The 21,590-nt window shown below is 49.3% G+C and overlaps 1 protein-coding gene across 2 annotated transcripts in view; it reads right to left on the bottom strand.

Moving 5' to 3' along the window:
- The window catches only part of LOC127481393 (tyrosine-protein kinase ZAP-70), a 31,024-nt gene extending 11,994 nt beyond the window's left edge, over positions 1 to 19,030 (bottom strand). The window contains exons 1-2 of one of the 2 annotated variants that reach the window (XM_051810651.1): positions 18,970 to 19,030; positions 366 to 822 (exon numbers count right to left, since the gene is read on the bottom strand). In XM_051810651.1, coding sequence (XP_051666611.1) covers positions 366 to 767 — 402 coding nt within the window. In that variant the 5' untranslated portion in view covers positions 768 to 822; positions 18,970 to 19,030. Of the gene's footprint in view, positions 1 to 365; positions 823 to 2,155; positions 2,238 to 18,969 lie in introns of those variants that run through there. The other variant, XM_051810652.1, reaches the window with a different exon arrangement.
- Between the last annotated feature and the right edge of the window lie 2,560 nt (positions 19,031 to 21,590).

Here is a 21,590-nt window from a genome sequence, read left to right as displayed (position 1 = left end):
CAAGAACACTGGACTTCCAAGGAAATTATCTTAATGGTGCTCTGAACACTGGGCCTGAGAAAAGCCTCACTCCTATTCTTCTTTATCATCACTGGTCCCCTGGCCCTCCCCACCCCAGAGGCCCTTAGCATGTCTGTGAGTTCTTATCTCTTTCCTCATACCAGAGAAAGTTTCTCTGGAATGCAGGAGGAGAAAACACCTAACATTTTCTCTGGGAAAGATGCTTCTTCTGGGCAGGAAAGCAAAGAACTCTGATCTCCTCGCCATAAATCTTGCGGCAGGGTGGCGGCGACAGAGGGGTCAGGGCACAAGCAGCAGGGTGTGAGCACCCCTTGCACATTCCCACTCCTGGAAAAGGCCAGTACCTCCAGTTTCCACGTCTGCCGGACGTACTCCCGCACCATGTTGTCCCTCATGCTGTCGAACACCCCGGGCTGGGGCTCCACCCCGCTGGGCCGGTTGCAGGGTTTGCGGAGGGGGCAGCACAGCCCGTCGGCGTCCTTGGAGTAGAACTCGCAGAGCTCCTCGGGCCCGCAGTGGGCCTTGCCCCCCAGGATGGCGTAGGTGCCGTTCAGCTGGCGCTCGATGGGGTAGTGGTAGAACTGCAGGTCGAACACCACGGACAGCACGTACCCGCCCAGGCTGCGCAGGCACTGCCGCAGCAGGAACAGCCCGTCCGACATCCCCGCCAGCTTCAGGTGCTCCTCGGCCTCTGACCTGGCGATGCTACCATAGTAGAAGGGCAGGTGAGCGGCGGCATCCGGCATCTCCGGGACTTTCCTGGGACTCCTCCGGGTGGTTCACGCACTGCTGGTGCTCAGTCTGGAAGAGAAAATTCATGGAATCACAGAATCACAGGATCAACCAGGTTGGGAAACACCTCTGAGATCATGGAGTCCAACCCATGACCCAACACCACCTCATCACCCAGACCATGGCACTGATGCCATGTCCAGTCTGTCCTTAAACACCTCCAGGGATGGTGAGTCCACCCCCTCCCTGGGCAGCCCCTTCCAGTGGCTGATCCCTCTCTCTGAGAAGAATTTCTTCCTGATGTCCAACCTAAACCTCCCCTGGCACAGCTAAAGGCTGTGCCCTCTTGTCCTACAGCTGGCTGCCCAGGAGAGGAGACCAACCCCCCCGGTTCCCCCTCCTGTCAGAGGGTTTTAGAGTGAGGAGGTCTCCCCTGAGCCTCTTCCTCTCCAGGCTGAGCCCCCCCAGCTCCCTCAGCCTCTCCTCACAGAACTTGTGCTCCAGACCCTTCACCAGCCTCGTTGCCCTGAATGTTCTTCACTGACACATAATTTTGCAAAAATGGTTAGTTGGAATTAAGACTCCTCTGTCTTGAGGTTCTTCAGCCCTCAGCTGACTCTCTGAGTCATTTCAAACCTCTTGTGGAGAGGAACATCAGAGATAAATGTTAGAGTACAATGTTAAAAAAACCCAAGCAAACAAAAAAACAAACAAACAAAAAACCACAACCTCACACTCAGGACTTTGACCAATGCTCTATGAAAAAACTAAAATCCTTTATTGCCTTTGCTTTTTCTGCCTGTTCTAGCACTGCAGGCAAGAACTGTTAGTTCAGGTGCTTTCACTGCACTTACTTCCTGAGAAGGTCAGCACCTCTTCCTAAATACGCACTCTATCCATATCCCCATCCACAGCATCCCACAGGATTCCTCCACCCTGCCCTAAATAGAGCTACAAAGTATAAGTAAAACCCATCTGAGCTTGATTTAAAGATTCCAAGCAATAAAGAATGCACCAAATCCTGCAGTGAATCACTCCAAATGGTTAATTATCTTAACTATTAAAAAAGTGCTTCTCACATCCATCCCGAAGTTTTCAGCCTTGACTTCCTACCATTTTCTCTCCAGCCCTCTTTTCACAATAAAAGGAAATTCTTTCACCTCTCTGAGTAAATTAGTTTTGTCATGGAGGTCTCTGAGGCCAGAATCTTAAATGCAGTAAGATTACAACATGAGATGTCTAAGAAGCATTTAGATACACGGTTGCACCAAACACAGCACAAGGAGATAGAGATAAGCTCAAGTGCTTCTGGGCAGACATCAACCATCAGTCGATGGGAACAAGAAGAAACTTTCCTCTAATTGTCCTTTGAACAATCTGTGTTTTCTTTTCCCCACAATACCTGACTCTGGTGGTCTCTGAATTTGGCTGATACTCTGATCCCGCTGGCAAGGGGCACATTGTTGACCAAGTTGCTGCAGAGGCCCTTCTTCTGTATCTACACAAGTCCTGTATCTCTATCTTGAATCATCCAGAATCCCACCCAGAGGGTGTTGACAGAAGCCAGTGTGCTGTGATTCATGGACACATCATCAGATCCGAAGGGTCTCATTTGTTCCCTGCGCAGACGATGACCCCAAGAAAGGTCAGAGTGGTTGTCCCCATCCCACAAACACGTCACTCGTGTTCAGAGTAAAACAGACACTGGGAGCGTAAAGAGGACACTGTGTTTTTGGGCAATTTGCCTTGGTTCTTCCCAATTTGACCCTTATTTCTGAACACTGTGGGAGAAGTCCCTACCCAATGGGTTGAGCCCATTGCTGTGGCCTCTGCTCTCAGGCAGTGGCTGGAGCTGTGTCTGGGCTGGTGGTCAGCCCTGCTGGGGCTCCCCCAGGCTCCTTCATCCCTCTCAGCACAACAGTGGCAGTGCTGCCTCCTGCCAGCCTCTGGGATCACTAGAGCTGGGAAGGGGTTGGCTGGATTTGTGCTCTGGATGGGCAGGAATGGGATAAGGGTGAGGAGGAAACTGCTGAGGAGGAACCAACCCTGCTCTGCAAAGACCCTCATGGAGCTGGATTTATGGCAACCAGACCATTCTGTACCTATTTGTTTGTTGTCTCCATCAAGCCCCGAAATGGCCCTGATGAGAACAGGAAGGGAGAACAGGAGGCGTTTCAGCCAAGGCAGGAAACCACAACAGGAAGCCTCAGTGGTGTTCACAGCTTGGGTGAGGGACCAGTGAAACCCTGTCAGGCACAGCACAACTGTGGAGCCCCTTCCACCAAATCCATCCAACGGAGCAGAGTGGGGTCTTGGCAGAGCTGCCGGTCTGGGACACAAAGGAAAACACCCCATGGCTCAAACCCAGACTGGAGTCGGTGCTTGGGACCAAAGCAAACGTCCTAATCCTGTGATGCCTCCAGGCATCAAAGCAGCCCAGGCACTGGTTCCCAGACCTGGTTCCCAAACCTGGTTCCCTCAGATGACCAGGTCTTCCCAACCTCATCCTGTTCCCAGGACTGAAGGACATGAGACTGAGGATTGCAGCTCTTGGGTTTAACTGCAGTGAGCTCATGAGTCACGTTCAGGAGGAAGAGGAAGTGCTGAGTGAGCAGTGGGAGATCAATGGCCTTCTTCGTGTGCTGCTACTTTCCACTGCCCACCTGGGACAAACATCAGGGAGGTACAAGGATGCTGCACCTCAACATGCTGATTCCCTCTCCTGGAAAGTCCAGGAGCAGAACATCACAGCAAACAAATTGTTCAGACAGGTGCAAATGAGGTGGCGGAAGCCATTGGTGACATCTGAGCTCTCACAAAATTTCCAGCTGCCTACACAGAGTGTTCTGTTATAAACAGGCTGGTTTTCCTCTCCAAACACAGAGCTGTGAGTGAAGGAACCCTCATGGAGTGATCCCAGGCCTTGGTTCAGGCTGTGCCACCCATCTCATCCAAGCCTTGCTGTCACAGGTGAACCCTGGTAGGAAATGACTCCTACTAGAAAAAACTTTTAAGTCCCCAGACATGAGGGAAAGTCACCTGCTGAAGTCACAGAGCAAACTTGAACAGGATAATTTATAGCCCCTCTTACTTTTAAAAGGTTTGTCCAACCATCCTGGCTCTTCCCATTGCTCACACACCAGCCCAGGGTCTTCTGGGCATAACTCAGCTCCTCTTCCAAACTACAGCTCTGGTCACGGAACCACAGAACCACAGAATATGCTGAGTTGGAAGAGACCCACAAGGATCATCGAGTCCAACTCCTGGCCCTGCGTAGGCCCATCCCCAAGAGTCACACCCTGTGTTCAAGAGTAACATCCAAATGCTCCTTGAGCTCTGTCCTTGGCACTACGTCTGGGTGGACCTGAGCAACCCTGAACAACTCCAACAGACTTCCACAAACCTCACACAACCTCCTTTTCCCAAAGCAGACAAAAGTTAGAACCAATTTCATGGACTGATTTGGTGAATGTAACAAATGCCCAGAAGAAGCTGTGCAAGGGACCCTCCCCCATCATTAATTTGAAGTGACAGGACCTGATTTTTCCAGTACCTGCCTAGTCTCTGGCCCTGGGTGTTCCTGTTGGGTTTGGGTGCTCCCCTCAGGCTAGACAGAGCCCTCGGGGCTGTCACCCAGGGCCCCTGTGGTGATGGCCACGTTTGCAAGTTGGTGTCATGACATGGAGATGTCCTGAAAAAAAAGAACCCCCATGTGAAACACAGTGGGATCTGTGCCCACGGCACCCAGGAGATGTCAGGCAATCATGTCCATATATAGCTGGGTACTTATTTCACTCATCAGACAGGAACCAACAGGAACTGGTTTAATTTTGTAACTTCTCAGAGCAGCAGAAGCACTTTGTGTGAATACAGAGCCAGTTCCCAGGAGCACTGGTGAAACTGGAGGCAGCACTGGCAAACTTCAGCATCCTGTTAGGACCATATTTTCTGTCCCAGTGTCCTGGCAGCAATAATCCCATATAACACAAACAACCCCATATACCCCAAAACATTCCATATACCACAAATAACCCCATATACCACAAATAAATCCCATATAACATAAATAACCCCATATATCACAAATAATCCCATATAACACACATAAATCCCATATACCACAAACAATCCCATATACTACAAATAATTCCATATAACACAAATAAACCCATATACCACAAATAACCCCATATACCACAAAAATCACATATAGCACAAATAATTCCTTATACCACAAATACCCCCATATACCAAAAATAATTCTATATAACACAAATAATCCCTTATACCACAAATAATCCTTTAGATCACAGCCCTGGCTGGCTGAGCTGTCCCTTTAAGGTGGTTGGGTCACCCTGGGGGAGAGGAGGGACCTGCCCAGGGGAGATCAGGGGCTGGAGAGTGGGAACCAGCACAGAGAGGTTAGGGGATGCTTTGGAGGTGGTGCTGGGAGCTGCTGACGAGGTTTGTGGGGGCAGTGTGGGGCAGGGGGTTTTTAACCACCCCCTACATGAGGTTTGACTGGGGAAGGGGAGCAGGGGCAGCTGGAAGTGCCTGGTAAATTTGGCATTGCTGAGAGGTGAGGTCAGCCTGGGGTGGGTGGTGGGGTCTTTCGGCTCCTCTGAGGTCTCTTCTGCTGCCCCTTAGGGTTGGGAGTGTCCTGTGGCACGGGGGGGGGTGTTCCATGGGCAGCCCAGTTTAGCTGCTTGACCTGCAGCAGGTGAGTCAGCTGGGTGGGTGTGGAGGGAGCATCACTCTGCCCCGAGCTCCTCTGGCCTGGGGAGCCTCCTTGTCCATGTGAACTGGCCTCTTTGACCACCCCATGGGAAGGGAAGATGCTTCTCGTGGTGCCACCTGTGCTCCCTCAAAGAATAAACGTGTGTTGTCACGGTGCTGCTCCAGCCCCTTCCGACAGCGCTGCAGGAGAGCCCTGAACACAGGTCTGTACCCAGGGTTATCCCAACCCTCCTGTTCCCTGAGCTCTCCAGGAGCCCTGAAGCCCCCACAGAGTGGTGGCTGGATGGAGGAGCAGGGCTGAGCCTTCTCTGTGGCACAGAGAAGGGATGGGGAGGATTTAGGGCTGGGAGCTGGGGTGAGGAGCAAAGGGGTGGCAGAGACAGAGTGATCTCAAGCAGCAGCCGCTTCCCTCTGGACTTGCATGTGCAGGGACCTTCTGGCTGTCCCCCATCCCTTCCCTGGATTCCATTCAGTTGTTCTTGATTTGATCTGAGAACTGGATTTATGGCTGAAGATAAGAAGGGCTGAAAAATGCCTCCAGCTGCCTTTCCAAGTCATTCATCCCAAGAGGAGCTGGCACTGTGCAGGAGGATGAAATGAAGAGCTGATTCCTGGAGCTCAGGCACATGTTTTGATTTGGGTTTTTTTGTTTGTTTTTGGTTTTTTTTTAAATCTTACATAACAGAAAGCTTTAAAATAACTTCGATTCAACATGAAATGCTTCTTAGTTCAAAGACAAACCTGACAAACTTAACTTTGGATTGACCTGGCTGCAGGTTCCTGATTAATGTTTAATTTTTATTTATGCACTCCATGGCAGCTCTTCCCAAGATTTCCTCCTGAGCATTCCCATTCCTGGCCAGAGCTGCTTTTCTGACCTCCCAGCTCATTGAAACCTCAGCTACTCACCCATTTGTCAGCAACTGAGCTACGTGTGAGTGGGAGTTTATGAACCATGAGCCCATTTGTGTTTGTGCTCACTAACAGGCTGCCTTCTGCTTGTATATGGAGATAACCATCTCCTCTACTTCTCAGGGAGCAGCACTGACTCAGACCTGCCTGAAGTGTTGGCTTTTACAGAAACTCCACAGAAAAACCTGGTTGCCACTAAGGGCCTTGTGTGATCTTGGCCCTGAACGAAGCAGGGAAGTCCACAGTGCAGGAATGTTCCATATGGAATCACCAAGGTTGGAAAAGACCTCCAAAATCTTCCAGTCCAATTTTTGACCAAACACCACCTTGTCCCCCAGCCCAGAGCACTGAGTGCCACGTCCAGCTGTTCCTTGAACATCTCCAGGGATGTGACTCCACCACCGCCCTGGGCAGCCCCTTCCAAAGCCTGAGCACTCTTTCCAGGAAGAAATTCCTCCTGATGTTCTTCTCCCACATGAAGTGAAACACTGGAACCATTTGGCCCTGGGGACAGTCCACAGTCCTTTTTGAAAGGAAAAATATTAAATTCCACAGCAACAATTCCACTTGCAAGGCTCATGAAGGGCTCTGGTGCCCCAGTGATATGTGAAGGCTCATGACAGTGACAGGACTGTACCAGACCCAGAGAAGAGCTCATGGAGATCAGTGCCCCTCTTTCCCTTTCTAAATCTGTGTCCAGAGACCTTGTGCCACCCAGTACAGTGTTACTGGAGGTCAAACACAGGGGGAGTGGCTCTGCTCAAATACCTGTGGCCTTGATCTTAGAGAAAAGGAGGCTCAGGAGGCACCTTCTCACTCTCTACAACTCCCTGGCAGGAGGGAGGGCCCAAGTGGGGGTCACTATTTCATCTTATCTGGGACAAGAGGAAACAGCCTCAAGTTGTGCCAGGGAAGACTTAATATGAATATTAGGGAAAATTACTTCACTGGAAGAGTTGTCCAGCCCTGGCACAGGCTGCCCAGGGCAGTGGTAGAGTCCCCATCCCTGGAAGGATTTAAAAGACATGTAGATGTGGCACTTGGCTTAGTGATGGCCTTGGCAGTGTTAGACTTGCAGGGGAACTGGATGATCTTAAAGGCTTTTCCCACCTTAATGGTCCTGTGATTCTGTGTACTGGAAGCAGCCAGTGCCAAGCCAGTGGCAGGGGAATGGGTGACTGGTGTTCTGTGCCACCTTCCACCCAGGACCTGAGCTGGACAGGCTGCCTTGGGTGCCCTCAGCTCTGGTAAACGTTTATTCCCACGAGCCAGTGCCCTTGCTGACAGTTCATGTTTGAGGGGTCTGGCACAGATACAAATCTGTGCCCAGAGGCTGAGAGGGTGCCATGTGCCACCTCTGCTCCCACCCTGCGGCTCTCAGACCCTCTCTTCTTGCTGCTCTGCTGTGGTTTGGCCGCTCGTGGTGCTCATCCTTCCCCGAGAGGCAGCACCGGTGCAGCAGAGCACGGAAAATCGATGACACGCCGCTTTGGAGCGGGGAGATGGCAACAAAGGCCTGAGCTCGCTCAGATCCTGCTGGGGACTTGTTTTCCCTCCGTGGTTATTTGTCAGATGCTAATGAGCGGAAGCAATTAGCTCTGGGAGCGGGGGAAGGGGAGGGGGCTGTGGAGGGACAGCTCTGCCTGCTCTGCTCAGGCTGGGTTTGGTCAACAGCTGGCACTGCCCAGCTCCCAGAAAGCAGCTTCTTGGGGTTACAAACCCCGCTTTCTCTGGGGTTTCACTCGTGAGCCCTCGGTGCAGCTGCTTTAGGGGGGCACAAGGGTGGGTTTGGAACCCTCCACAGGAGACCAGGGCAGATATTCCTGTGAGAAGGCAGAGCTCAGCCCCTGAGGAAAAGCACAGTGAGAACATTGTACCAACGGGTTTCTGAAAAATCACACAATCACAGAATCACAGGATCAACCAGGTTGGAAAACACCTCTGAGATCATGGAGTCCAACCCACAACAGTTATAGGATTTTAGCAAAAGTACTTTGCTTTTTCCCTAAAGAACAGGGTGTTGCTTCCTTATCTATAAACATATAAAATGTTATTCTTCACCAGAGTATCTTTACTATACATATATATTTATATTTTCTCCACAACCCTTATGATTTTGACATAAAACAAAGCCATAACAAATTTTGTCCCTACACAGACAAGACTTGTTTTGGGTTACTTTTGACCACAGAATGGTTTGGATTGGAAGGGACCTTAAAGATCACCCAGTCCCGTCCCCTGCCATGGGCAGGGACACCTCCCACTAGCCCAGGTTGCTCCAAGCCCTGTCCAACCTGGCCTTGGACACTTCCAGGGATGGGGCAGCCACAGCTGCTCTGGGCAACCCTGATGTCCAAACTTGTTGAACATTTTATATTTCCTGAGTATTTATCAGACCTTGATAAATCAGAATGTAAAGAACCATATTTTTCCTAAAATGCTGCAATGAGGGGCACAGAAAATTTAACTGAATGGGTTTATTTGTTTAACTCAAGGTGACATTAATATTTCAGGAACATCCAGTGGTGCAGACAAGCACAGGTACCCCGATTCCTGTTTCCTGCTCTGCCACAGGCTTCAGTGGCTGGATTAGCACAGGAACAGAAGCCCTTGGAGCTGCCCCTGGTTTGTAGCAACATCTTCTCAGAAGCCAAATGCCCCTGGTGAGCAGTGGCCCTCTCAGGGCAGCTCTGGAATAGGTGGGTGCTGTCCCCACGTGCAGGGTGACACCACCGTGTGATGCTTTTGGGTAAAGGAAGTCACTCTGTTGTCCTAAGGAAGCCTGTGCTCCTCTGTTGGATGTGGGTTTAGTTAGAAAGGCTGTGAAAACCCCCTGCTGCTCCTTTGTGGAGCCACTGAAAACACTCCTGGCTCCAGAGCCCTCATGCTGACCAGCTGTTAATGAGGGGCTGAGGGGCAGAGTTAAACCCCTCACACCCTCCTGCCTGGCTGCCCGAGTGCTCCTGTGCTCTGGGAACACAGCCACGGCTCCAAATAAGTGATGGCAGGATGTTTGTCCTGGGGATGGGTGAGCACAGAGCTGTTCCTGCTACCAAGGGGTTGATGCCAGCAGGATCCTCTGGGTTTGAGATGGAGCAGGTGGTTATGGAACCAATGAGCAAAAACTGCAGTAGCCTGGGCATAAGTTGGAGGAAAAGGGCTCTGGATTTTGCTTGCTTCTACCTGCCCTCCCTGCAAAACCTTGTGAGGGGCTTTTGCTGAAATAACAACTTACACACAACATCACAGGCCTAGGGATTGACTCACAGAATCCCAGAATGTGCTGAGCTGGAAGGGACCCCCAAGGATCATCCAGTCCAACCCTCAGCCCTGCACAGGACCATCCCCAAGAGTCACCCCCTGTGCCCCAGAGGATCATCCAAATACTCCTTGGGCTCTGCCAGCCTTCGTGCTGTGACCACTTCTGCCAGAGCAGAGTGTTTAGGGAGTGTCAAACTGCAGGAAGATTAAATGAAGTATTTACCTGAGGGATTGATTGTGAGCTTGTGGCTTGAGTCCATTCCCTGGCCACTTACTTCACTACTTCCCTATTTCCTACTACAAGTAGCACAGCCTTCAGCAGGTTGCAGGAGAGGTGACACAGAGGGCTTTGAGAGCACTGGGTGTGACACATCTTACTGGAAATGAGTTTATTATGACGTACACTGGCCTGGGTCCTTCTGATGGTGCTGGGCAGGTCCTTCTCTGGGAGGACTAAACCCACTGAGCAGGTTTGATGCTGCTCTGAGCAACGTGCCCTTCTTGCCTCCCTGCTCCAGGTGCTGGAGGGGCTGACAGCTCTATTTCCAACCACAAAATGATGGTGGCTTTGTTACATTAACAGCTGCATTTAGGCTTTGACTGTGCCGTTTAAAAATAAAGGTGACAGCTGAGCTCAAATTTTAGCACTGTGGTTGGGTTTCCGTCCTTGAGTTATTCTGCCTTCATTTAGTTTTGAGAGAAAATGGTCACTGTGTTGCCCTAAGTAACATCTTCCTAAGCATAAGCTCTCCTCTGATTTCATACGGTGGATTCTGTCAGACATGGGTTGATGTGTCCACAACTCCCTGCCTTCTCTGTCTCTACGGAAGTATTTTTAAGGTATTCTCACTCTGGACAATATTTATGCAAATTTAGCAGTTGATACATTTATTCTGGTTTATAGTCTTCCTCTAAAGGCATCCCTGGAGCTCTGCATGTCCCTCTGGGAGAGGAGGTGGATTGGAATGGGGAATCACAGAACCACAGAATGGTTTGGGTTGAAAGGGACCTTAAAGCCCATCCAGTCCCACCCCCTGCCGTGGGCAGGGACACCAGCCCAGGTTGCTCCAAGCCCCGTCCAAGCCCTTTGGACACTTCCAGGATGGGGGAGCCACAGCTTCTCCAGGAAACCTGTGCCAGGGCCTCACCACCCTCTGAGTAAAGAATTTCTCCCTATAATCTATTCCAAACCCAGCAGGCAGTTCCCATTCAGGCCAGTACTGAGCTTGGCCTTACTGGTGCTGCACCAGTGCCATGTGTTGGTCACCCCAGCTTGGATGAGACAAAGGTTTCCATGTGACCTGAGCTGCCCCAAGCCTAGGGACAGGGGCTTCTGCTTGGGGCAGTGCCAGGTGAATGTTCCAGCTCCCCTGTGAGGAGCCAGTGCTGCTGCAGGGCCTCCAACCATCTCTGAAGTGGCTCTTGGAGATGGTTTGTCTTCAATTAAATTGCCCCAGATTTGAGGCACAGTGGCTCCTGTGCTCCAAGTGCTGGCACAGCAGCGCCCAAAACAGGGAGACAACCTTCTGTAGCACTGCTGGAGGGGATTTAGGCAGCTTATAAATATCCAACTCTGAAGTTGGCTGAGACACCAAAGCAACTTCTCCGTACTTGCAATAAGTGCCACGGGCTCTGACGGCCATGAGTCACAGGGCTGCTCAATCTGGCTTTGAAAACCAGATGAAGGGGGAACCAGCAAATCCCAACACGACAAGAGGAAGGTGTTGGGCATCTGGCGCTCACCACTGGTGCTGCAGATATACCATTGGCCTTTATAATCAGAATATTGCTGTGAATAGAGGGGTGGAAGATGCTGGCAGATCTCTGGGTGCACTCATTGCTCCTCAGGCACACGAAGGGGAGTTTAGTCTGCACAGAACAGACCAAAGCAGTTCCTGCAGTTTCAACATGAAAAAGAAAATCAATACCACCCATGTGGCTCAGTACCAGTGGTGAACATGATCCCAGCACCTTGGTGTTACTGAAATGACTTATTTCAGTAGGTGATTTGATCTTAAGAGCGCTGGAATCATGACAAGTTCAGGAGAGAACAGTGAAAGAGATGAAGGGCCTGGCCGGGCTGATTAATGAGCACAGCTTGTGGGAGTGGAGGACACAGTAACTGTGGACCAAAAATGATGGGGGGAAATCTGAGAGCAAAATAGAATTATCTAAGGAGCATAAGAGTCTTTCAGAGAGGAAAAACTCTTCTGGATGTGCAGATAAGATGATCTGGGGATAAAGCAGAAGATATTAATCAGTGGAAAGCAAGTCCAGTTCTCAGGAAACATTTCCGAGCAAGAAGGATCATCAGGATGTGGAACAGGGGAAAGAGTGAAAGTCCCATTTTCACTCACTTAGCACTGGATCAGAAATTGTGCTGTAGGGAACAGGAAGAACCTGGGATGAGCTCACAGGACTTTCCCATCTCTCATTTCTGCAGTTACGGGTTCCGTTAGGGAAAATCCTACTTTCGGTTTCTTTCTGGGGCCAGAAATGTAATTTCCAGTTCACTCAGTGTTTTTTGGAAGACTGAAAAATGCTGAATGCAGGAGGATTTTTTCTTTTGCTGTTGACATTTTTGGTTGTCTTTCACTGAAATGAGAACGAAGCCCTTCACTTGCTCACAGACTGGGGTGACATGCTCAGCACTGAGTATTCTCTGGCACATATTTATGATGTGGCTCAGTGATCATGACTAAGATGAGAAAATAGCTCATTCTGCATGGTCTGGTAAGTTCTTAGTGTTTGTCCTTCCTGTGCTGTCAAGAGGAGGTTGCATTAATCACTGTCTGCCCTGCTCAGGCTCTCCTTACATGGGCAAAATGTCTCCCCAGACCTTTCCACCAAGGAAAACCAGCTTTGAGGTGACCTTGCAGCTCATCCCATTGCAAGCACCCATCCTCATGTCCCTCTTGGATGCAAGACACTAAAAGGAGTAGTAGAAGGTTAGGAAAACCTTCTGGTCACTTGTCTTCTGCTTCCCCCTCCTGCAGCCTCCCCTTGTCACCTGAGAGTGCAGGACACCAATAACCCACTGACACAAATTCTGCAGGAGAACATTGTGGTCCAAGGAATTTTGTGCCAGAGATCCCTCTGGGCTCCTGGGCTGCATCCAACCATGGTGGGTGTTCCTGGCAGTGTTTGGACACTGCCAACCAACCTGGCAGTGTTTGGGGCACTGGTGGCAGAGAGATTTCGCTCACAGCTGCCTCATAGCAGCGACAACGGTTGGAAATAGGTTTTTCTTCAGCACTTTCAGCACAGACAAAATGGAAATCCTTCCAAGTTCCAGGGAATCCAGGGCACTGGCAGCTGTGCAGGGCATGTCCTGCCCTGCTTGGCCCAGCTGAGTTCCCAGAAGTGCCTGGTGCTGTTTAACATGATTTGGGAGAGATGCAGACAGCACTAAACATCCCTGAAAGTTCTACCTGTTCCTCTGGCTCCTGGTTTTGCTGTGGCTGTGGGGCTTTTCTCTAGACTACTGTCTGGTTTTGCATCAAAATTATGTTCCTTGGGGCAGGATTTGCTGGCTCCTTTCCCAGCTCAGCCACAGCACTGGTGTCTGTGCTGAGTCTGCCCAGTTTGCCCTGGCAGGACCCTCTTTGATCCCCCTCTGTGCTTCACATGATCCCCCTCGTCCTCCAGGACCTTGAACTTCTGATATGGAATTCAGGAGGATGTTTCCTCCACTGATTTCTAGACATGTGCACAGTCTCACACTTCTTTATTAATAAAATAAGGCTCTAGCTATAAGATATTATTCAGGCTGGGTGCTCCCACCTCTGCTTTTGAGCTCTGTGCATGAGAGATTATAGTCTCAGATAAAAATTGAGGGGCAAACCATGTGTGTAAGTCTTCTCAACTAATCTTCAGGATCTGCACAAACATCTGACAGGAAAATAGTCATGATTTTCACTCTGAAAACCATAATTTTCCACCTGCCTTGCAGATCTCAACAGCAGATTTCACTGATCTGCTTCAGAGACCAGCACTGGGAGTTTTCTAGGGAGATGGAGAAGAGGCAAGAAGAAGCAGGAGACCCAAAAACTGTTCTTCACTAGCCCAATCTATCATAACTTTGTTATTTAATAAGTTTCTGCTGAGGGATTTTTGGAATTCCAAACTTCTGAAAATCTCTCTGCTTTTCAGAAGCACGAACAAGTTGTTTTTTTAAAACAAGTTGGTTCTTTAAAAAGACTTTAAAGGTCTCAGCTGGCTTCAGTTCTCTTCTCTTTTTGGCCAAAATGAGATAGAACCTGAGCAAAATGTGGTTGTGCTGGGCATCTGGAGGCAGAAGGACTTTCCATGAGATCTGAGCTCAGGGTTTGGGTCAATGACTGAGTGTTGCTGGGTCTGGTGTCTCTTCCAGCTTTGTCTCTGCCATTGGGTTTTCTGGCCACTTAATTGTTGACAGGCAGCTCTAAGTGCTTGGGAGAGTGACTGGTTTGGGTCAAATAATCACAAAATAAGGTTTGAGACTATTTTCACTAATATTTTGCAGGTGCTGGAGCGCTCCTGGTTAGTGGAGGGAGTAACCCCAGAAGTGGCAGCATGGTGGTTTTGCTGCTCAGCTGTTTCTGCTTTGCAGTTTTGCAGCTCATCCCAGTGCTGCCCAACCCAGCCCTTCCAGCAGCCCCGGGCAGAATCCAGAGTGTCCCATCGACTCCACGCCCTTGCCAGTGCTCCCGGGGGATGAAATGGAAGGGTCAGTGTTCTGCTTCCGGCTTTTAACTCTTGCAACAGAGGATTTTCTCAGTATTATATCATTGCAGAATGTCCTGAGTGGGAAGGGACCCACAAGGAGCATCCAGTCCAACTCCTGCCTTGCCCAGGACACCCCAACAATCCCACCCTGTCCCTCAGAGCATTGTCCAAACCCTCCTGGAGCTCTGGCAGCCTTGGGGCCGTGCCCACTGCCCTGGGGAGCCTGGGCAGTGCCCCAGCACCCTGTGGGGGAAGAACCTTTCCCTGAGATCCATCCCAATCCCCCTGGCACAGCTCCAGCCATTCTTTTAAGTAATAAAGCTTTAAAATTGCTCTTGTCTGCTTTGTAACCTTGATGTGCCTCAGAGCTCTCACCTGGAACACCTGGTTCCTAAAAACCAGAACTGTTCCCTGTCCCTTCAAAGGCTTTACCCCAGGCTTGGCCAGGGCTTTGCTCCTCAGAAATGTGCTGATGGTGCTCTGTACCCAGGTCCCATGTCTCAATTCTTTATTTCTAGGCAGCTGAGGGATGATGATGATCCCTCTCCTGCAGATGAGGATGTTGAAGGAGGCAGAGGATGCCAAGGGCTGGAGTTCTCCCAAGTACCACACTGGCTGTCACATTACACTGCCCAGCACCATAAGAACATTGAATCTCTAGATGATCTATGGTGGGGCTTGAAAGAACAGTCACTTGGACATCTTTACACCTGCTTTATTATGGCCAACAGGACTCAGAAGTGAAGTTCTTGTGCTGTTTTAAAACCCCATAGGATTTTCAGAAAAATACAGAAAAAAACCAGCAAAAGCATTATCTGAAGCCTCTTCCCCCACCTCTTGCCCCAGACTCCTAAATCTGTTTGAATTATTAACTCACTGCAAGAATTGTATGTTGTCTCATCCCCTCAGGGGCACCCAGGACCTGAAGTGATTGCTTTTTTGATGTACTCCAAGATCATCCAGAATAAAAAAAAACCTGTGTGTATTTCCCAAGGTACAAGTGACAGGTCTTGCCTAAAGTTTCATCTCCTTTAGCATTCGTCCTTTGTGGCTTTCGTGCATCTGGACCTGCCAAAGTAATGCTGTCACTAGTGAGGGGCCCCTGGAGCCTGTTGGAAGCCAAAGGCTATTACAAGGTCTGGCTTAAGAGGTTCCACTCCTCTGATTTATCAAAGTAAGTCTTGGCTAAGCTGCCCTGGTATGAACTGGGAGGTGATGGTGATTAACCTCCCTGTTCCTTTCGGTGGTCAGGAGCAGTTTGAGGTCCTGGTTCACCAGGGTCTGCTGACAATGTCCTGTTGGGTTGGGAATTTGAGGTCCCTACATTTGCTCTTTGGAAGTAGCTGTGCACAGGGAAGTGGGAGATGGCTTCTGTTTTGGCAAGGACATGTTTGACATCCCAGGAAATACCTTTCGAGAGCCAGAGCAGTGACAACCTGCACTGTGACTGATGGAGACCAGGGCACTGCACTGGCAGACCTGGATTTAAGGGCAGAAACTGGGCAAATAAAATAGAAAGACTCAGAGCCCAACAGCCACCTGACAGCAAAGTTTACTGCATTTTGACAGCAAAGTTTTCTGTTTGGAGTTTTAAAAGACTAAAGATGAGTCTAAGATTTAAATCTAATTTGCAACAAGGACGGAAATTTTGCAAGATCCCAAAATCATGTGTAAAATAATGTCCTGGTGGTTAGTGATGGTCTTGAAAGGTCTTCAGCAGAGTAGGAGCACAAGGTTTGCCTCATCAGGGCTGCTCAGGATTGCTTTGAACACTGTTTACTGCTCTGTGTTGTGAGGATTAAACAGATTCAGACTGGGCAGGATTACAGGGTGGTCAGAGGAAAGTCCTGAAGAGGAAACTCTGAAGAGGAAAATCAATACAACTGGAGGCTGGGGAAGTTAAAGGCTTGGAGTTCAGCTCTGCTCTTGCAAAATCTCATCAGCTCTGAGGGGTGAGGATGTGTTTCCATGTGACCAGAGTGTATTTGGGCACGTGTGGGACTCGTGAGGGGCAGTGGAAGTTCGTGTTCACATTTCCTATGTGAAAGGTCTGCTCTGGGTGTTGAAATGCTCCACTAACAGGCAGCTTGTGATCTCCATTTTCCAAGTATAAAACTGTTCAGAGCAGAGAGAAATAATGGGCTAGATCTGCCCAGGGCTTTCTGTTCATTTTAAATTATAGCAGCAAAGGGGCTTTGTTTATTTGAATAGGATGCAGGGAAATGGAGTTATTTAAGACCAGTTCATGCTTTATCCTTAGTGCCTCCCTTACTGAGGCTGGAACTGTGTTTGCTGGCTGTGCATGGACTTTGTAAAAGCTGCCCATGTTCTCTGTGGCCCCTGGGATCTGTTTCATGTTCTGGGCTCTCTCCAGCCCAGGCCTGGTCTCTGCTGTGCCCATTTAATCCCACACCCAGCTGGGCCTTTCCTGGAACCTCTGGGATGCTACAAAGCTAAATAAGCACATTCAGTGATCAAAACTGTGTTTAAAAATTCATATTCCTGCACTAAATACTAAGCAAGGATTATATACTTTGAGCCTGTATCATATTATATATATGTATATACTTTGAGCCTGTATTATATTATAGATATATATATATTACTTTAAGCCTGTATCATGTTACCCAAGTATTATACTTTGAGGGTGTTCAGCTGGAGAAGAGAAACCTCCAGGGAGACCTGAGAGCCCCTTCCAGAGCCTAAAGGGGCTCCAGGAGAGCTGGAGAGGGACTGGGGAAAAGGGATGGAGGTACAGGACAAGGGGAATGGCTTCCCACTGCCAGAGGGCAGGGATAGATGGGATATCGGGAAGGAATTCTTCCCTGTGAGGGTGGGGAGGGACTGGCACAGGTTACCCAGAGAAGCTGTGGCTGCCCCAGCCCTGGAAGTGTCCAAGGCCAAGCTGGAGTGCCCTGGGCTAGTGGAAGGTGTCCCTGCCCATGGCAGGAAGTGGAACAGGATGAACTTTAAGATCCCTCCCAACCCAAACCATTCTGGGATTCCCAACCTGTCCATTTGATGGAACCCACCTAATGCTACTGTAGGAGTCAGCAGAGATTCCTGGAAAAAACAAGTGCTAAACAAAGTTTGAGGGCTTTTAAATGCTTTTGTAACATCTATTTGGTACTTTTGGGTATTTCCAACCCTCCAGATGAATTTCCTGCATTACCTCACGAGCAGCTGCTTTGGGCACCTTTCTGTTCCCAGCCCTGTTACTCAACTCAAACCCACACACTGGTAGGGGGGAAAAATATCCTCTCTTTGGCTTCCCTTGCCCTTGGTATCTCTGGTTTTGTGCTACCAGTCCCACCTGCTCGGGGTTTGTGTGAGTTAAACCTGGCTTAACTGACACATCTGTTGTCCCTTCAGACTTTTCCTGCTCAAGCCAAGTTTTCTGTGCGTCACTGAGAGGGCTTAGATCGTGTCTGGAGCCTGGGAATTTCCAAGTTTTCTGCTCTTTTTGGAGCCTATTGCTTTACAGGGCAGTACAGAGATTGGTAACATCCTGACAACTTCCAGGAAACCCTCTTTCTGGTCAAGATTTTAATGGGAATTAACTTTTAAAGTTATGCAGATATGTGTGAATCCTAAATACTGCTGGGACACCATCCATGTTTCTTTAGGAAATCCTATTCCTGGGAGCATCAGGAGTTTCAGGGACTTGGGTCCCTCTTCTCAAGAGGAAAAAGGATGAAGAAAGGTGGAAAATACAAGAATCATGAATATATCCGAAATCACAACCTTGTAGATTAGTTTGTTCATCCCTGTCAGCGAGGAACCTTCTGCCTGATCCCTTCTCCAGCCTCCTCTCCGGTTCTTCCCTATGTGATGGGTTTTCCTTGTGTGCCTGTGGTATTTATTCCATATTCTAATAGATCTGTCCACTAGGAAATGTTTTCTGAGGTTCAAACTCAACTTTCCTTTGTTCTAGTTTATTCCATAACACCATGGGCTGTGTTTGGATTGATGGGACCTGGACCTTTGCAGGGCAGGAACAGAGGAGATGACAAAGAAATCCAAGGAAATAAATGTGAGTTTGCCAGAGGTCTCTGTTTTTGGGTATATTTGCTGTTACATTGATCAGCAGCAAATCTCTGAAGTCCTCCTTGAGTATTCAGATCATTATCCAGCAGGTGCCAGGTATCCTAAATTTTCCCACAGTGCCACTGAGGCTCGCAGGCAGTTTAAAGAAAATCTCCCAAAGGAGACAAATTTTGATGTCACGTCTGTGCATAAAGGGAAGAGAATGGCTGGCTATGAGTATTGGACCTCAAACCACCATTTCAGCAAGCTCTGACCTATCTAAACCTCACTCACCTTCAAAAAGAGTGTGATGTCCCCTGACTTAGACCCAAACTTGAACGGATGGAGTAACTGGCAGAGAGGGTCACACAATGGATTCATTTGGGCCTGTTGACACCGGGGTTTCACCCTTATTAACTATTTGGGCCTGTTAACACCAAGGCTTTACAAGATCTTCCCTCTAAACCCCCAGTGCTGTCGGGGTGGGCAGGAAGGCACAAGAAAAGGAACAAAGCAGCCATGACGCGCAACCGCGACCGAAGATGCCGACAGCAAAAAAAAAGTGCCTCTTACCTGGTTTGCAGATGAGCCCGATGGCTTTGGAAGCTTCCTTACAGCTGGTGTGAAGGAGGAAAGGAACAAAGAGGGAAAATCTTCTTTGTTGAGTGAGAAATGTGTCGATTTTGGGAAACAGGAGGGGAAAGGGCTGCACCATCCAGTGAGTGCTCAGGCATTCGCAAACCACCGTTGCTGGTTTCTTTGAAATGTGACCTATTTCCTTGTTGCACAGGAAAGGAAAGAAGAGAAAAGAAAAGCTGGGTAGCTCAGAAGACTGAAAGAACTCTGAGATCATCTCAGTGCCGGGGCATGGGGCTGCTATGGGAGAAAACAAGTTCTCTTCTTGCCCATTGAAGAGATGCTCATGGGGAAGTGAGTATCTTTGCGTGAGTGTCTCTGCCACAGAATCACAGAATTAATTAGGTTGGAAAAGACCTCCGAGATCATTGAGTCCAACCTGTGATTGATCACCACCTTATCAACTAGACCAGTGTCACTTCCAGTTGTTTCTTGAACACCTCCAGGGATGGGGACTCCACCGCCTCCCTGGGCAGCCCCTTCCAATGTCTAATCACTCCTTCTGTGAAGAAATTCTTCCTAATGTGCAATGTAAACCTCTTCTGGCACAGTTTAAGACTGTCTTATCACTTAAGACTTATGCCTGGGAGAAGCAGCCAACCCCACCCTCCTGTCAGAGAGTTGTGCAGTAGTTGTCATGCCAGGCTGTGACCTTGGAAGTCACCAGGGAATAAGGGAAACCTAATTTCTTTAGACTTTCCACATCTAGGCCAGAGGCTACTGAGAAAGGCCCTCTGTGAAGGGCTGATCTGGAGTTGTGGTTTGTGAGGGACTCATAGCCTGTTTTCCTTGCCCTGCTTTCTGATGAATTCTCTGAGGTGCCAAAATAGCCAGAACACTCCCAGCTGGGCTGGGCACCATCCAGCACCAGTCCCACCAAACAGTGTTTATGTTTGGCAGGGTTTTCAGCTGTTCCTCAGGGGAATGTCTGTCTTTCCAGAAGGGAAAAATGTCCATGTTTCATCCCCAAGGCCACAGAATCATGGAACGATTTGGGTTGGAAAGGAACCTTAAAGACCATCTTGTTCCAGCCATAGGCAGGGACACCTTCCATGAGATCGGGATCTCCACACCCCGTCCAACCTGGCCATGACCAATTTCTGCTAATGCAAAGATGAACCCCAAGAAGAAGCTGGGATTAAGACCCTGATTCCAGTAGGCTGAGCTTGCTGATGTTCAAGACTGGTTGGAATAAAAAAAAATTGGTAACAGGGTTAGATATGCGAAAACCAAGGTATCCTTGAGCATTACTCAACTCCATGGCATGCCAGTGCCAAAACCCCCTGAGGAGCCTTTTGTTTACATTTTGACATGGAGATGTTCATGGTGTTCACTCAGAAATCCATAACAAAGGTTTTCCCAAGGACAAGGTGAGATCCTGAGATAGAAGGATGAGTCACTTAGGCAGTTTACAGTGGTGAAAATGCAGCATCCCAACACACCCAACCTCCCAGTGCCCTCAGCAATGTTCACCTACGTGTTTTTCTTTGCCCAAAATCCCCACAACCTTTAGGGATGGTGTACAAAGATCTTGATGATCACTTTTTGGTGGCTCTGCTTTCAAAGCCTGTGGCTCCTTCAAGCTGGAGCTACAAGTTTGGGAAACATCAGCTCTACTTTATCTAACACCTGGGACTCATTGAACTGCAGTTTTAATGTTGGGCAATTAGTTTACATGTCTCTGCACTAGTGGAAAAACAAACCCATTTGTTTACACCTTATTTCACTCGCAGGTTCTCAACCTGCAGGATTTGGGCTCCAAACAAAGCCCAGTGGTTTGTTTATGGCAGCAGTAGCTGAAGGACTGAATGGAGCTTTGTTGTGCTGGGTGCTGAACAACCATAAAAAGGGTTAGTCTGTGGCCAAGGAGCTTGTCCCAACATGGACTTGGGGCCAGACTGTGATGTAGAGCCAGAGCTGGGAACTTTGCCCAGGTCCTGCAGTTTAGACATAGCAAGAGAGAGAGGGAATATTTTATTTTATGCACAAAATGCTCATACAAAATCACCCCATCAGGCCTCAGCACTGTTCCCCGTGTGTTATAACAGCAACCAGGACAGGGTTTGCAGCCTTTTCAAGCCTCAAAACGAGCACTGCCCTGAGTGTCCTGCAGGCTGGTTCCTGGCTGGATGGGTTTGGGACCCTGCCAGCACCACCGGGAGCGGCGACGCCAAGTTGGTCTGGAAGTGTTGGGATTCGTGCTTCCCTGGGGTCCAGTCCATCATCCCAGCGGGGTTTCCATCAGCCTGGTGCTGAGCCCGGGCCTGGCAGGGCCCAACGTGCAGCCTGTGCCGTGTGTAGCCACAGGAGGGTGCAGCATCACCGGGATGGTCCTGCTCTGAGCTCGGGGTCCTCTCCATCCCAGGAGCGGGCGAGGGAGCCGGGCAGAGAGGATTTCAAGTCTCTCCTGGAAGCTCATCCTCATCTGCTCATCCCAGGAAGAGGAAGCAGCTGGTTGGCGCTGTTTGATGTTGGAGATGAAGTGCGGAGGTCGTTGGTTGCCTGTGAAATCCTTTTTTTCAGGCAGAGTCTGAAAACCCTCTGCCTGTTTCCTGTGA

The sequence above is a fragment of the Manacus candei genome, unplaced genomic scaffold (assembly GCF_025592945.1).
Source record: "Manacus candei isolate 608988 ecotype Guabito, Panama unplaced genomic scaffold, ASM2559294v1 h1tg000078l, whole genome shotgun sequence".
Lineage (NCBI taxonomy): Eukaryota > Metazoa > Chordata > Aves > Passeriformes > Pipridae > Manacus > Manacus candei.
The sequence above is the reverse complement of the archived record's forward strand: the minus strand, read 5'-3'. Positions and strand labels throughout refer to the sequence as shown.